The sequence below is a fragment of the Tiliqua scincoides genome, chromosome 1 (assembly GCF_035046505.1).
Source record: "Tiliqua scincoides isolate rTilSci1 chromosome 1, rTilSci1.hap2, whole genome shotgun sequence".
Lineage (NCBI taxonomy): Eukaryota > Metazoa > Chordata > Lepidosauria > Squamata > Scincidae > Tiliqua > Tiliqua scincoides.
The window spans coordinates 129105254-129120806 of record NC_089821.1 but is presented as its reverse complement, the minus strand read 5'-3'; the positions used below and the strand labels follow the sequence as shown (position 1 = coordinate 129120806).

Genomic DNA, 15553 nt, shown 5'->3' with positions numbered 1-15553 from the left:
CATACAGAACACCATCTATTCACAACCCTACCTCCCCAGTGGCTTCTTCCTCCCACTGACTCCAAGTGTACTCTGAACCCAACCCTCATCCCACAGTAGCCTCCCCTCCGCTCCTGGCCCCTCTTGCAGTGGCTTCCACTATCATTCTTTTCTCCTCCTCCCAGCCACATATCCCCCTTTTGAAATGCCAGAAGCTGTGGCCAAAGAAGGAAGTGAGGAGTGGTGCATGGAGGGAACGAGCTCCGACCCATCATACTGGACTCTACTCGTCCATGCTTCCTTCTTCCAATTCCAGTTTTTGTATTCTCAAAACATAAGTGAGAGTGAGATGCATGGCCAGGAGAAAGAGAAAGAGTGGTAGAAAGGCAGGGAGTATGAGAGGAAAGAGAGGGCTTTGATGAGCAGTAGCAGCAGCACAGGTGACAAACTCCCTATTCCAATTAAACCCACACTGAATATAATACAATTGAATTGAATAGAATACATTTGTCAGTATTTTCTGACAAATTCTAGTGTCAAAATTTCACTCTACGGTTTCCTTTTGAAGTCTTTTTGTTGAGGAATGATTTATGCTAGATGGTTATTTACAGACAATTGCTACAGGCCTGTTATTCTAAAAGGCACATCATATTCAATATCCAGAGGTAAAAGTATCACTCTCCTTGGGACTAGTAAAATGCCTTTTAAAACACGTCACAGATACATTATGAGTTAAATTTTTACTTTCAAAGGAGAAAAGCTAACACACAGGTTCCCTACCCCCACCCCGATGTACTAGAAGACACCAAGTTTAATATTATATGACAACTACGGTATTTTATCCATAACACACTTTGCAAATTGCATTAACCTTTTCTTTCATATTTCAGAATTGACTGTATTTGAGAGGCATTTTAGCATCAAAATAACAAAAAAAATCTCTAGCTATCTGTCTCCTCTTCTTAAACTGACATTAAAGTTAATAATCTGACTGAAGACAAAGTTTCATCAATTGAGCAGTAGGTAATTTAGGGCCCAATCCTATCTAATTTTCCAGTACTGATGCAGCTGCGCCAATGGGGCATGCACTACATCCTGTGGTGGGGAAGCAATCACAGAGGCCTCCTCAAGGTATGGTAACATTTGTTGACTTACCTCAGGGCTGCATTGCAGCTGCACTGGTGCTGGAAAGTTGGATAGGATTGAGCCCTTAATCTCAATTAAGGGCCACTTAATTGGGCCACTTCACATATTACAGGTGCAACCTACAGGGTGACCCCCAAAAAACAGAACCCACAAATCTTTGAATAAAACTGTTAATTTTAATTTTTCTTCTTTTTTCTTTCAGGGTATACAAGTTGACTTTGTGCATGAAATATTGGAACAATAATCTTCCTCAAACTCAATAAGTTTGAGTCCAGTAAGTTTCTTGAAATTTACTGGACCTTTGTAGGATTTAATAAAATTTTTATAGGTTCTGTTTTTTTGGGGTCACCCTATTTATCCACGGATTTTTTATCTGCAGATTTATGTCAATGAAAATCGGGTAAGGGGAATTCAAAGTCGAACACACCTTTGCCTCCTTTGCCCTGAGCTGGTGTCTCGCTCCATTTCAAGGTAGCCCAAAACACTACAAAAGGCTCCGCCTTGCACAGGCAGGGAAATAGACCTGGAGCCATGGAAGAGGTTCCCCTTTGGAAGGAACAGTAAGACTCATGGAGCCCCTGAACCAGCAAAGAGGGGAAGGGGAAAAACTTCTGTAGCCAGAACAGGTGGCTGAAGCAAGGTGGAGCACTCTCACTTGTTTGTTTGTTGTTTGTTCTCTCCTATGGTTTCTGTACAGAGTCTCCACCAATCAAATGTTTATGCCTAATAAAGGTTTTGTTGACTGTTCTCTCTCACTCACTCACTCGCTCACTCACACAAACACACAGGGGCAGCAGCAGTAGCAACAGAGAGGATTGCTTTAAAAAAAACCAGGGAGTGTTTCCCAATCTCCCCCCTTCAGACTGAGATAGTGCAGGTTCTCTGTGCTCCAGCCTATGGAAAAAAAACAGCCCAGCAAGCAAGTCTTCCCAGCAAGCAAAGCATGAGATTTAGGCTACAATCCGATCCACGCTTTCCTGGGAGTAAGCCCCATTGACTATAATGGGACTTATTTCTGAGTAGGCAGGCATAGGACTGGGCTCTCAGGCTACAATCCTCTCCACACTTTCTTGGGAGTAAGCCCCATTGACTAGCCATGGTGTAGGCTTCATCATGAGGAAGCTGCTTGAACCATTCACTAAAGAGGCTATACTATATCTATATAGTATATACTAAAACTAGATGTGATAGGGCAAAACAGATGCCATTTTTGGAATCGGTAACCCAAATATACCCAGGAATTGGTGTAACATTTAAGGAAGCAAAATGTGTGTTGGCCTGTGTTATTCTGCAAGTCTGTCTTAAAATAGCAATCAAAATGATCAATGAGTTGGAGTACCTTCCTGACAAGAAAAGGCTTACTGCCCAATCCTATCCCTCACCATTATCTACAATGTAGCCATGCTTACAGAGCAGGTGCTGCATCCAATGGTGGGGGTACAATCAGGAGGCCTGCCAAAATATTTTCTACTTACTTCTGCATAAGCCTCTTGGTAGCCTATATATACACTACATCTCTGGTGTAATCCGAGGAGAGAAAATGGGTGGGACAGGTTGGAAAACAGGGTATAGGATCCTGGCACACACAAGATCCACCCTTTCGCTCCCAATCACTGCCTACAATATGCCTCTACCATCAACTTACCAGCAGTGGCAGAGCTTTCAGGAGCCACTGCAGTGTGCACCATGCCTCATGCACTTGTGGTAGCAGCCCAAAAATGTATGGCAGTGGCCCTGCTTTTCTGTTGTGGAAAAGGTATTTGTGCTGATAGAATGAAATTGGGTCTTAAAGCATTTGAAGTGGTAATGTCTGAATTCATATCAGCTCAATCTATTTTTGGAAAACAAATTTGAATTGTCAACGAACACTCAAAGAAATAACTTTTTGAAAATACTGAAATTATTTAAAACATAATTTTAAATAAAATCACAATGGTTTATTTATTATTGGGAGAAAACTTTTTATTTTTGCAGATTTCAGTGTTTTCCAAAAATTAGAAATGCAGAAAGCTGTGTTATGTGTTTTTATTCAAAATTTACATTATAATTATAAATTATAATTGCTTTAAAAGTGTACTAAGTAGGTGATATAGGTGGCATATTGTCAGCAGATGCAGCCACAGTCATTACCAGTGTTTTCCAAAAATCAGAAATACAGAAAGCTGTGTTATGTGTTTTTATTCAAAATTTACATTATAATTATAAATTATAATTGCTTTAAAAGTGTACTAAGTAGGTGATATAGGTGGCATATTGTCAGCAGATGCAGCCACAGTCATTACCAGTGTTTTCCAAAAATCAGAAATACAGAAAGCTGTGTTATGTGTTTTTATTCAAAATTTACATTATAATTATAAATTATAATCGCTTTAAAAGTGTACTAAGTAGGTGATATAGGTGGCATATTGTCAGCAGATGCAGCCACAGTCATTACCAGTGTTTTCCAAAAATCAGAAATACAGAAAGCTGTGTTATGTGTTTTTATTCAAAATTTACATTATAATTATAAATTATAATCGCTTTAAAAGTGTACTAAGTAGGTGATATAGGTGGCATATTGTCAGCAGATGCAGCCACAGTCATTACCAGTGTTTTCCAAAAATCAGAAATACAGAAAGCTGTGTTATGTGTTTTTATTCAAAATTTACATTATAATTATAAATTATAATCGCTTTAAAAGTGTACTAAGTAGGTGATATAGGTGGCATATTGTCAGCAGATGCAGCCACAGTCATTACCAGTGTTTTCCAAAAATCAGAAATACAGAAAGCTGTGTTATGTGTTTTTATTCAAAATTTACATTATAATTATAAATTATAATCGCTTTAAAAGTGTACTAAGTAGGTGATATAGGTGGCATATTGTCAGCAGATGCAGCCACAGTCATTACCAATGTAACCAATTAAATAATAAAAACCAAATAAAATTTTTTCATAGATTCCTAGTTTTTTCTCCCAAAAATGTGAAGTGCAGAAAGTGGTCTTATATATTTTTGTTTCATTATTACTGTTTTTTCTCACTTCTAATTATTGCATTTATTTCTATAAGCCATTTTTAAACAAAATCTTAGACAAAGCTGAACAAAAAAGGGAAAAAAATGCTCACATGTCTTCATGCATATTCTTTCAGCGGCACTTGCGAATTGTAGTTCTAGGGTATAGAGAACACATTCCCTAGACCAGTGGTTCTAACACTTTCAGCACCGGGACCCACTTTTTAGAATTCAAATCTGTCAGGACTCACTGGGTTATTAATGTTTTTTTCTCAGCAGTCTTAGACCGAAATAGAAAAATTTCAGTGAAACTGCATGACTGTATAACTAGATTTCTGCACCAGTGGATTGTCTACAGGGGTTTACATAAATGTTTTCAAAATGGCTACATGGAAAGACATCTTTACTATTCATGAAGTCCAATACACTTACAAGCCTTCAGAGTCTCAGGAAATACCTCTTTTGAAATTCAACAACTGATACAATCTGAAGTAAAATAGAAACATGAGATTCACCACAAGTTCACTATCAACATTCAGATATGAAGCACATAGAGAAGCAAAACATTAAGTACAGAAGGAAAAGATTCTAAACTCGCAGACATTTAATTTTGATGGAAGCTTTGATAAAAAGATCAGAGAAGAAAGAAATTATCTTTCTGCCTTTAAAAAGCATATATTATTCAGCTGTCCAGGGAGCCATTTGGAAGAGAGAAATGTGTCCCTTAGTTTTTACTGCAAGAGGTAACAATCCAATCCTACATCATTAAGTCACTCCAGGCAGATATAAGCACATTTCAACTGTCTTCTAAGATGAAAATACATGATATATTCATAGAGTTACAAAGAATGATCCTGCAAATTCAAAATGCAATCATATGTCCTTACAACACTGCTAGAGGCAAGCATCCTGTGGATTTGTAGGGTTTTCTTGTCTTTAAAAAAAAAAAAGTATCTGCATCTTAATGTTCTGTAGAACCTAGAAGTACAAATATTGAATTGATATAACAAAACATTTGTTGTTGAAAATGTGAATTCTTCAGCTAGGTTTTTTGGAACTTACGTTTTGGAGTAAAATCTCAACAGTCAAGCTTTTAATGAGCCCTAAGCAATGAATGAATCACTTAAGTTTTCGTGCCTTGTTTCAATATCAAAGTGCAAGAAGGCTAAGAAATATGCATGCTTCAAGGCTTCAGATACAGTCTCGAGCCACCAGGAGTAGGGGTGGAGAGAAGCTAAAGAAGAAGGCAGAGGGCCCAATCCTATCCAACTTTCCAGTACCAGTGCACCTACAATACAGCCTTGAGGAAAGGGAACAAATGTTCCCTTACCTGGAGGAGGCCTCCATGATTGCCCCCCCAATGCAAGCTGCAGCATATGCCCCATTGGCAGAGCTGCACCCGTGCTGGAAAACTGGACAGGATTTGGCCCAGAGTCTGCAAAGGCTATACTCTGGCAACTCCAACTAAAAGTCCTGAGTGTGGGCAGAACTATACTAAATATGGGAAAAGGCCAAGCCAACAAAGCTTCACCTACCTCCTACTGACAGCACTCACACGGCTGCTTGCTGCAACAACATTGTCACCCCAATCTCCACATTAGTGGTAGTGGTAAACAAAAAATTCTTTGATAGATTTTCTGTTATCTCTAGGGCAGTGGCTCCCAAACTGGTGGGTCACAATCCACCAGGGAACCCAGAAGAGGGCAATTCCCCCTGAAGGGGAGTGGGCCAGAAATGGGTGCCACAACTGCAGTGGCGCTGGGACCAAGGGGCTTTTACAGTACCGGGGGGGGGGGTCACACCGGCTTCCAGGAGGGTCCAGGAGGCTTGCCACCCCCACTGGGGGCTTCTCACTGCAGTAAATAGCTCTGATTTCCAATTGGAGATACTTGCAGCAGCAGGGAAACCCACAGAGGAGTCTGCAAGCCTCCTGGACCCTCTCAGATGCTACCACGACCCCTTCCCCAGTACTGTAAAAGCCTCTTGGTCAAAGTGCCACCACGATTATAGTAGTGCTATTGGGGCCACCCTGCCTCACCCCCATAAATATTTACTACAGTCCCAAAGTCCAAGTAGAACTTTGGGAACCACTACTCTAGTGCAGTGGTTCTCACACATTTAGCACTGGGGCCCACTTTTTAGAATGAAAAACCATCGGCCATCCAGGACCCATTGGAAGAGATATCATGACTAGAAGTTACATCATCAAGTAGGAAAATTTTTAACAATCCTAGGCTGTAATCCTACCCATACTTACCCAGGAGTAAGTTCCATTGAATATCATCGTTAAAAGAATATATATATATATATATATATATATATATATATATATATATATATATATATATATATATATAGTAGTTTGTTAAAAGTACATGTCTGTAACATTTCCCCAAATGCAGTAACATACCATGGTAGCATCAAGTCTAATATATTAAAAATAAAACAGTGAAATGAGTGGGGACCCACCTGAAATTGGTTTGCAACCCACCTAGTGGGTCCTGACCCACAGTTTGAGAAACACTGCTTGAGGGGATTAGACATAGCCACTATTTGCTTTTAGGTGAGTAATTTCTTACACACCAGTGTGCAATGGAACATATGCACAAGTCATCCACAGTAGCCTTTCTAACACCACCAGAAGGTGTTCCAAGGCCCGGAGAAGCTGTGCACAGCCTCCTTGGGTCTCAGGAAGCCTCCTGGGCACGACCAGTATGTAACAACCTGGGCATATTTACTGTGCCTCATGGAGAACAGAGGCACAGTGTACAAAGAGCCAACTGTACAGAATACCTGGCCAATAGGCATAATAGTTTTTGAGGAACTTGCATATCTCATTTGGGTTTTGGACATTCTCCAGCCAATTTGTGCAATTTCAACAGGCTTTAGAGAATATATATATTGCTAGAATTGTATAAATTGGTCACTCAATATACACATTCTCTGGTAGAAACACATACAAGTGCCTCTTCACAGAAAATAATAGACAAATTCTCCATGAAGCATGATGAATGTACTAAATGGACGTACTGAATTTACATAAGCCCTAATACACACAGATTTAAGCTATGAGGTAATCCTAGATAATCTTATAAATGTCTTTCTTTAAAACATTTATATTCCCACTTTTCCAACCTGAAAGGCAACTCAAAGTGGCTGAAAATTGATTTACATTATAAAAAGCCTAAAATTTACACAATCAACTAAACTAAACCAAATACTGAAACAAAATCTAAATAACAATTTTAAAAAATACATGTAAACAGCACTGTCCAAAACCAGCCAAACTTAGAACCAATGTAAAAAATCAGTTACAGAGGGGGCCTGTACCTGCAGATCCTGTATCCACAGTTTCACTTATCCAAGGATCAGAGATCTATGGGGCCCCCTGTGCCCCTCCACATCCCCACCAGAAGTGTGTGGAGCTCTGTTCCCTCGCCTCCGGAGGTTCTTCTAGCCCAGCAGAGGCTACAGGTGTCCACCTGAGGCCTCTGCCAGTGTCGGAATGACAGTAAAAAGAGCCCTCCGGGGCTTCCCCGGCAGTCATAATGCCTTTCAAAAGGCACAAAAACATCACTTCTGGTTTTGCGCAAAAAAGGGGGGGCTTTTTTGCTCTTTTTACAGTCATTCTGAGCCCAGCAGAGGCCATGTGCGGACACATGCAGGCTCTGCTAGGCTCAAAGACCCTCTGGAGGCATCCTCCCATATCTGCAGATTCATGTATTCACAGGGGGTTCCAGAACAGAAACCCCACGGATATGGGGGCATGTCTCTACATAAAATTAAAGCTGAAACAAACACATTTTAACTTCATTCCAAAATGGCAGCATCATCATGTTTACATGTGGGTTCTCTGCCTACATTTTTGTACACATATGTAAAAGGAGCCCTTTGGGATCCTGAAAGGAATGCGATAAATCCCTAAGAATAAATAATAAAACTCTGTAAATATTTGTGAAATACCTGAAAATACTGGCATACCTTTCAAATATTACTGCTATGCAGGAACGCAAAAAACTCTTTGTGGAGTTTTTAAACTATTTATGAAACTGATGAAGACTCCAAAGCAGAGCAATAATTTTTAATACTAAAATAAACACCAAGTCTTCCATGTTGCATGCTAGCAAGTAGTACCCACAGACATGAAGAGCCACTGACGACAAGAGTACTGAGATATTTTAATAGAATAATTTACCTGCCAGCCACTAGGCTTACGTCAAGTGCTGCCAAACCTCAGCATATAGTGATAAACCTCAGCAGGTTTAAAGATAATGTGATTTGGGTTGAGCTTGAGCTGTCCAATTTGTGCACTGTAAGTATATCAGGAAACTTTGCAAAATATTTTATATAAGACAACAGGAAAAGGGAATGAACACAGCCATTAGTCTCACAGTCACATTTATGTCTAGGTATAACTAAAAGTGGAACAATAATCCAAAAACCCATCAGGCAATATGTTATGGGAATACATCATAGGAAGGGGTCTTAATATACATAGCTTCACAGATTAGTCTTCTAGACACTACCCTGCTGCTTTAAATGCAGATTGTCTGATTCCACCAAAAGGTATGTGCTCTTATTTCCCATTTTTTATGCCATGGGTGGGCAAACTTTCAGCTTTAGGGATCCTGGACCTTTAACAATTGTATAGAAGAGAGAATTGTCATCTCATAGATGACAAGCTGCACCTGCTGAAATTCTCTCTGCTACACAATTGTTAAAGGTCCAGGATCCCGAAAGTTGAAAGTTTGTCCACCCCATTTTATGCAAATCAGGAGGTATGCTAACCACTCTGCTAGCTACTACTTGCCGCAAAATCTTTAAAATCTGTGTTATTAAAATGAAAAACAAAAAACTAGTTATTGGAAATAAATCTGAGTGAATATTTCAAAATGTTACACAAGCATCTTGACTTTAAGCAACATTAAAAAAAAAAAGTTATCAGCCATGTACTCCATAAAAAGAGTTAAGACTGACTATCCTAGTTGTTTTATAATAGTTTTAAGCTGTTTCAAGTCTGAATGAAAGAATAAGAGACAATTCACTGAAATTCTTCTCACTTCCAATCTCCACCCTTTTAAAAGCTTTTCAGGGGATCACGCTCACACACAACCAAATCCACAGAGGTTGCCCAATGTGCCAGAAGTCTAAACCAAACCTTCTGCACAAACTCCAGCTTCTCCTTTGTACAAGTAAGTGCAGAACACTTGGCAATATAAACTTCCCAGTGCCTTTTTCAACCCATTCCCCAAAACAACAGACATTTGTACTGCAGATTTAGCAAAAAGTCTCTATATTCCTACCAACTGTTGCCAGGAGGGGAGGGGGAGAACAGATTTTGGTAACATTTCATTATATGCCCTAATACTTGGAAAGCATAAGTTATTACATTCAGCAACATTTAAAAACTCCATATAAATGCACAAAGTTTTACAAAAGCAGTATATTGCCATACACCCTTAATTACATATATCATTCAGTAGTAATATCTGACATAAAAGCAGAAACATTCTTGAATATTGCAATTCACTTTTTATTGTGCTTTTGTGCTTGAAAGTAATATGCTTTGGAAAACAATATTTGTTCTGCTTCTAAATTATGCCTTTTTTATAAACCTTAAGAGGGGACAATGTTAGCCTATTTTAACATTAGGGCTAGGGCTTATAGCTCCTTCCCAGTTACTATATCTTGTCTCACTGCATTAACCATTTCTGCCTGCCCCACAGGTGTACACATTTGGACACTGTTGTATGTATACAACGTTGGACAGAAATGACTAAATAAATGGTAAATCTGTTATTCCAGCTTCCATTAGTAAGAGATGGTCCACTTTCTCTACCAGAATACAGATAGCCAACTTTGTTTTTAAAAGTGGGAAGATAGGGACAAAGAGGGCATATAGGGTACAGATGAATGCAATGCCATAATCATGAATCGTGTTCAGAACAAGAGAGAGAGCAATAAAAAGACACATGTGAGTGAGGTTTTTACAATAATCAAATATTTCAAATGTCACAGTGAAAATGCTGACATTTTAAACTATTTCAGACAGGGGTTTCACTGACATTAATTTTATACTGTTCATATACCAGGGCTGTAGGAATCAATGGGATCTAGAATTTGTTTTAAAATGCTGTAATATTCCAAAGTGATATATTAGCCACACATTCAAATGTATGAGCATGTGAGGGAGCGGGGGGAAAGGGGTTATACATCCATACATACTGATTCAGTTCACCTAAGATTTTTAGGGGGGAAAAAACTACTTATTTTTATGTATTTAATGACTGCCTCAATTTCAGGGTCACATAACAATACAATGTGAAAAGCACCATACACTGTGATGAATGTACCATAAAAACATGGACATTATAAGTAGATAATAGCTTCTGAATTAAAAAATAACTGTTGTGATTCAACGTATATGCTTTTACCCTAACCGTTCTTAGACACAGGCAGCCCAATCTTAGTCCTGCCTCCTGCCAACTAGTGGTCCAATGGTGGGGAATGCTTTATAGTTCCAATATGTGTGAAACAGATTCAGATAATTGCTGACTTTTATTGCTTCAAAGGCAAGAGTGGTCATTACTTTTATGGTACTCACTCTGTTTGGTTTGATAGACCTGGAAGTAATGCAAAGGTGACAGTGGTACAGGGAACTCTAATTCTGACACCTGTCACAGCACAGTTCCCTCCATCCCATCCCATCCCCATATCATACAGGGATTAATGGACTGGTGCTAAACTGTGTAATTCCAGCTCAAAGTACCGGTGATTCTGAAACTCTTGGGGAAGAAAGAGGACCATCACTAAAGTTCATCAGACCCAAAGGCTGGTCAAAGTCCACTGGGCCCCTGTGCACACTTTCTTTTACTGGCCCCCTTCCACAGTTTTTCCTCCCTTCCCATCTTCCACAGCTTGTCCTCTCTCCTCCCACTTTCTCAGGATGAAAGGGAAGGAACTGCTACCACCCAACCTGGTTTGCTCCCAGATGGTGGCTCCAGCTCCTGTTTGAGAGCAAATCTGTGTAGCTAACAGTAGAGAGAAGTGCCCACATCTGTTTTATGCAGGCACTTCCTCCTTTCATGTTTGCTTTCAGGTGGAAGCTCTTGCATTACTACAAGGACTACCACCTAGGAACAATCTCACTGATTACTGCATGAACTGCAGCAGTCTAAAACTCTAGTTTAAAAATATGAAATCATAAGGTGACTATATTTTCCTAGCTCTATGTGCAACTGAGAGCCAAGATGGTGTGGGAGCTGGTCTTAGAACTGGAAGATCCAGGTTCAAATCCTAGCTCAGCTATGAAACTTTCTGGATGACCTTGGGCTAGTCACTTTCTCTCAACCTCACCTAACTCACAGGGTTGTTGTGAGGACAAATGGAGGGAAGGAACTATGTACACCACCTCAGCTCCTTGCAGGAAGGGCAGTATAAAAATGTGATTAATAAAATATGGAGCTAGGAAAAAAGACATCATGGTACGCAATACTTTTAACTACAGATCTAGGCTGCCAGAACTCATGCAGAGCTCTCCACAACAGCAGACCTTCTTTGTGGGCTGTTGTGGAGCTGTAGGTTCTTGTCCCTCAAGACCCTTTGTGTGGTACTACTGTTAGGAAGAGTGTATGTGAGAAGGCAAGATGTAAACTGCACAGCACAGGAACACACAAACTGAACCCTAACACTATTCAAATATTGGCTTCTACCTTATGTTTCAGCTGGAGCATAGAGGGGAGTTGCTACTGCTCAGAATTGTAGCTATCCCTTCAAATAGGATAACAAAAGATGAAATTAATTATGGTACAAAGATCAAATGCACTAGACTAGTGAGAAACTGATCACATTTTTAAAAGGGGGAAACTGGCATCAGAGGAGGAAGATCTTAAAAGGTTGTATTCTCTGAATACATACTCCTCCCGAATACATACAAACACACACACTACTTTAAACTGTGAGGGGGAATGACCATTCGCACCTTCAAGGATCACATAAAGGAGAAACTGGCCCCAGAAACATCTTCACTAGTTGTATCTCCTCATCACCTGCATTTCTTCTCCCCAAAGGACCAAACTTGATCTAAATGATTTCAGAGCACCTCGAAAGGACTGAATTTTTTGTTATGCTTAAGCTTCTGATAGTTGGCAGAGTTATGGCTTTCTCCACATTAGGTTTTTTTTTTTTCTTTTTAAATAGCGTAATCTTGGACCAAATAGTTGGATAAGCAATATCAGACAGTTCCTACCAGCTCACTGCCAGATCATGGACTTTCAGTGTATTGCTCAGCCTGTACACTCCAGACTTCAATGGTCGCACACATTCTTTTGCACGAGCAAGATAAGGGTTCACTTGAACATCTATAGGAAACTCTGAATCCTAGAACAAAAAAAAATACAAACATAAATTTAAGTCTCAGGCTTTATACAGGTTTTAAAACTGGGTGAAGATCACAGTTTTATCAACAATTTTTTTCCCCTTATTGCTCACTTGTCATGTGATCAGCAATCCATTCCAAATAATGGGAAGGAGGGTTGTTGAGATGTTACATCATCTATGGAAGTTTCTCAGGGGCTTCTCAGGAAGAACAACTGCCAATGTGCCTTTCCAATGCAAAGCCACAAGAGAATGTTGAGTGTATTCTAGGACATACTTTCAAGTAACAGAAAGGTTGGTGATAGAAAGGCCCAGGAATGCCCTGGATCAACTGAATGTGCACTCCAGCACAACATAAGAATCCTTGGTCCACCGAGCCAAACGACATATTACTTCAGTCCATAGTTTTAGTAGGTGGGCTTAATTTCTCTTTCAAAAACAGAAGAAGGAGGAAGGAGATCCAATCCAGACTGGAACCATAGCAGTGGATTATGAGGGCAATAGCCCTTTGCCCTAGCTGTGATTACAATCTGGATTGGGCCTGCTTCAACTGCTATTTGAAAAAGAATAAAGGGAGAAAATTATAGGGCCAATGACAGCTTTCACCCCTTGTCAAACAACAGCTATGGGTGAGTTGGGTGAGTTAATACAGAGAAGGACCACTGTGGAGGCAAAGAGTTACTGCTATACTATTGGATCTTAGACTAATCTGGACCCTGCACAAATGCTATTTACAAAAGAAAATAATCCTGGTGTACGTGCAATGTTACTTACTAATGTCCCCTGTAAATTGGCGCTCAGTATCTTTGGCTGATGTCATTCCAAACAGTGTTTCTTCAAGACAGACTATCTGCCACAAAGTCCCATCTCCAGACCTACCTAAAAATTCTGAATTTCACACAAGGACCCACACAAAAGTACTGGAGTTTGCTTCCAGTACCAACCAGGACGCAAGAATCAAAATTTGGCAATCATAAACTGTAGCAATCATAACAGGATGACATTGTGGATGAGGGAAGTATGCACAGGAACATCCAGGTCACTGTGCAAGTTGATGAGCTTTCCTGAGGTTGCAGCAAGGCCACTTTTCAGGGCATGGAAATCTCCATCTGTATAACCCATGATGCAGCCTGCACAAAGGCCCATGCATGAACATTTCATTTACGGTTACATATCTTGGTAACTGTAGTTAATGTGCCTGTGAATGAAACATGCAAGTTACAATATTTAGTGTTGGTTGAAAATGTACAAAATCTTTTGAGTTGTACTTCCTTTGATATACTCTAACAGTGCAATCCTATCTTGCACTGGCACAGCCAGGCCAGGAGGCTTAGCCAGAGGCAAGAAGAAACTCTTCTTCTTACCCCTGGGTAAGCCACTTTAGCCTCAATGGGTCTCCTCAGACTTGCACCACCTCCAGAGTGGCACATAACAGCTGGGTCCCTGCCCCGCCTCCTGCTCCCTGCCCACCCGCCACCAGGACTGCCCTCCACCCCCCCTGCCCATCGGCTGATGCAGCCTTCCTGGTGCAAGCCGCCTCCATGCTCCAGATCACCTCCATGCATGGCGCAGCTTGCTCCTGAGGAGGCACAAATGTGCTTTACAGCCATTAGTTATTTGATTTTTCTCTGTAAACTGCTTTGTGAACTTTTAGTTGAAAAGCGGTATATAAATACTGTTAATAATAATAATAATAAATACTGTTAATAATAATAATTTGCAACCCTCCAGGGGCGGCACAAGGGACTTGTGCTGACCCAAGGATGCTTTAGGATTGCACCATTACTTGCCTAATCTCTACCTTTCAAGCCAAAACAGACTTTTAGTAGAGTTTGAAAACAGTCATACAAACCTAGTCTTTATGGTCATAGATAAGTAACCACATCAGCACTTCACAAAAGCACTCTTCATTTTTCATGCTAAAATTAATTAGCTCTTGAAATATGTAAGAAGATAAAAGATAAAACTAAACTGGTGTGTTTCTGGAATGAATGCAATACTATACACACTTACATGGAAGTCCCACTGAGAATAAAACTAGACACACATAGGACTGAAGCTTTAAATTCTTTAGAATGAGCAATATACAACTTTCATTAAAAACCATTTGCTTTTAACTCTTCCCAAGTTGCATTTTAACCCATTTTTGCCCAGCCCACAGGTGTACACATTTGGTCCCTGTTGCATATATGCAACACTGGGCAGAAATGGCTTAAGAATATCCGAGATATGGGAATAACAAATGGAAGTAATTCCATTTCACATAAGTAATGTGTAACTTATTTGTCAAAGAGACCATTGATAGTGCGCAACTGAGTTTGTGCTTCTATGTACATGTAAAGAAGCCCACAGCTTACATTCAGGACAGCAGCCAAAATAACCTTCAAAGCGACAGTAAACAACCTTAGTTCAGATCAATATTCAAAGTTATAAATTTATTATGTGATAAGGTCTGCATATATAGTTAGGGAATGCATATGCTTGGATGAATTTTATTGATCAACGCGGTATCATTTCCTAAGATTAGTCAGCAGACTAGAAGATTTACTGCCAATTCTAATTAATGATGCTAAATTGTCTTTATTAAAAATAAATTGTCATTTAAGAATGTCAGAAGAGTATTTGACCTTATAAAGTGTACTTTAAGGAATGAAAAATATAACTCCATTATATAGTTATATGTTTAAATGTGCCATAGACATTTACAAAATAATTATGTCATTGCCAGTTACTTCAGGATCGGGAGGCCAGATACAACAAGACAAGCACTGGAAGGAGGCTCAGGGAGGGCAGGAAGATTTTTTCAAGTACATGAAAGTACACACTGGAGCTCTGCCTGCTGAGCCGAGCCTCCTACAGTTGCTTGTCACATTGCATCGTTGGTCTTGCTGCCAGGAGCAGAGAGTCTAAGGTTCCCATGAGGACTACTGGACGTCACCTCAAGTACCACCAGTGGTAAGCATATCACTGGTTGAGAAACACTGGTCTATACCACTGATAGTGGTTTCACTGAAAAGATTAAAGTAAATACACTGTTCTTTACTTTACTGTAAAGTAAAT

At 39.8% G+C, this 15553-nt stretch overlaps 1 protein-coding gene across 1 annotated transcript in view; it reads right to left on the bottom strand.

Annotated features, from left to right (window-relative positions):
• The window catches only part of SPAG16 (sperm associated antigen 16), a 521477-nt gene that overhangs the window by 404445 nt on the left and 101479 nt on the right, over window positions 1–15553 (bottom strand). The window contains exon 10 of the mRNA XM_066622076.1: window positions 12366–12496. Within this exon, the coding sequence (XP_066478173.1) occupies window positions 12366–12496 (131 nt within the window). The remainder of the gene's footprint in view (window positions 1–12365; window positions 12497–15553) is intronic.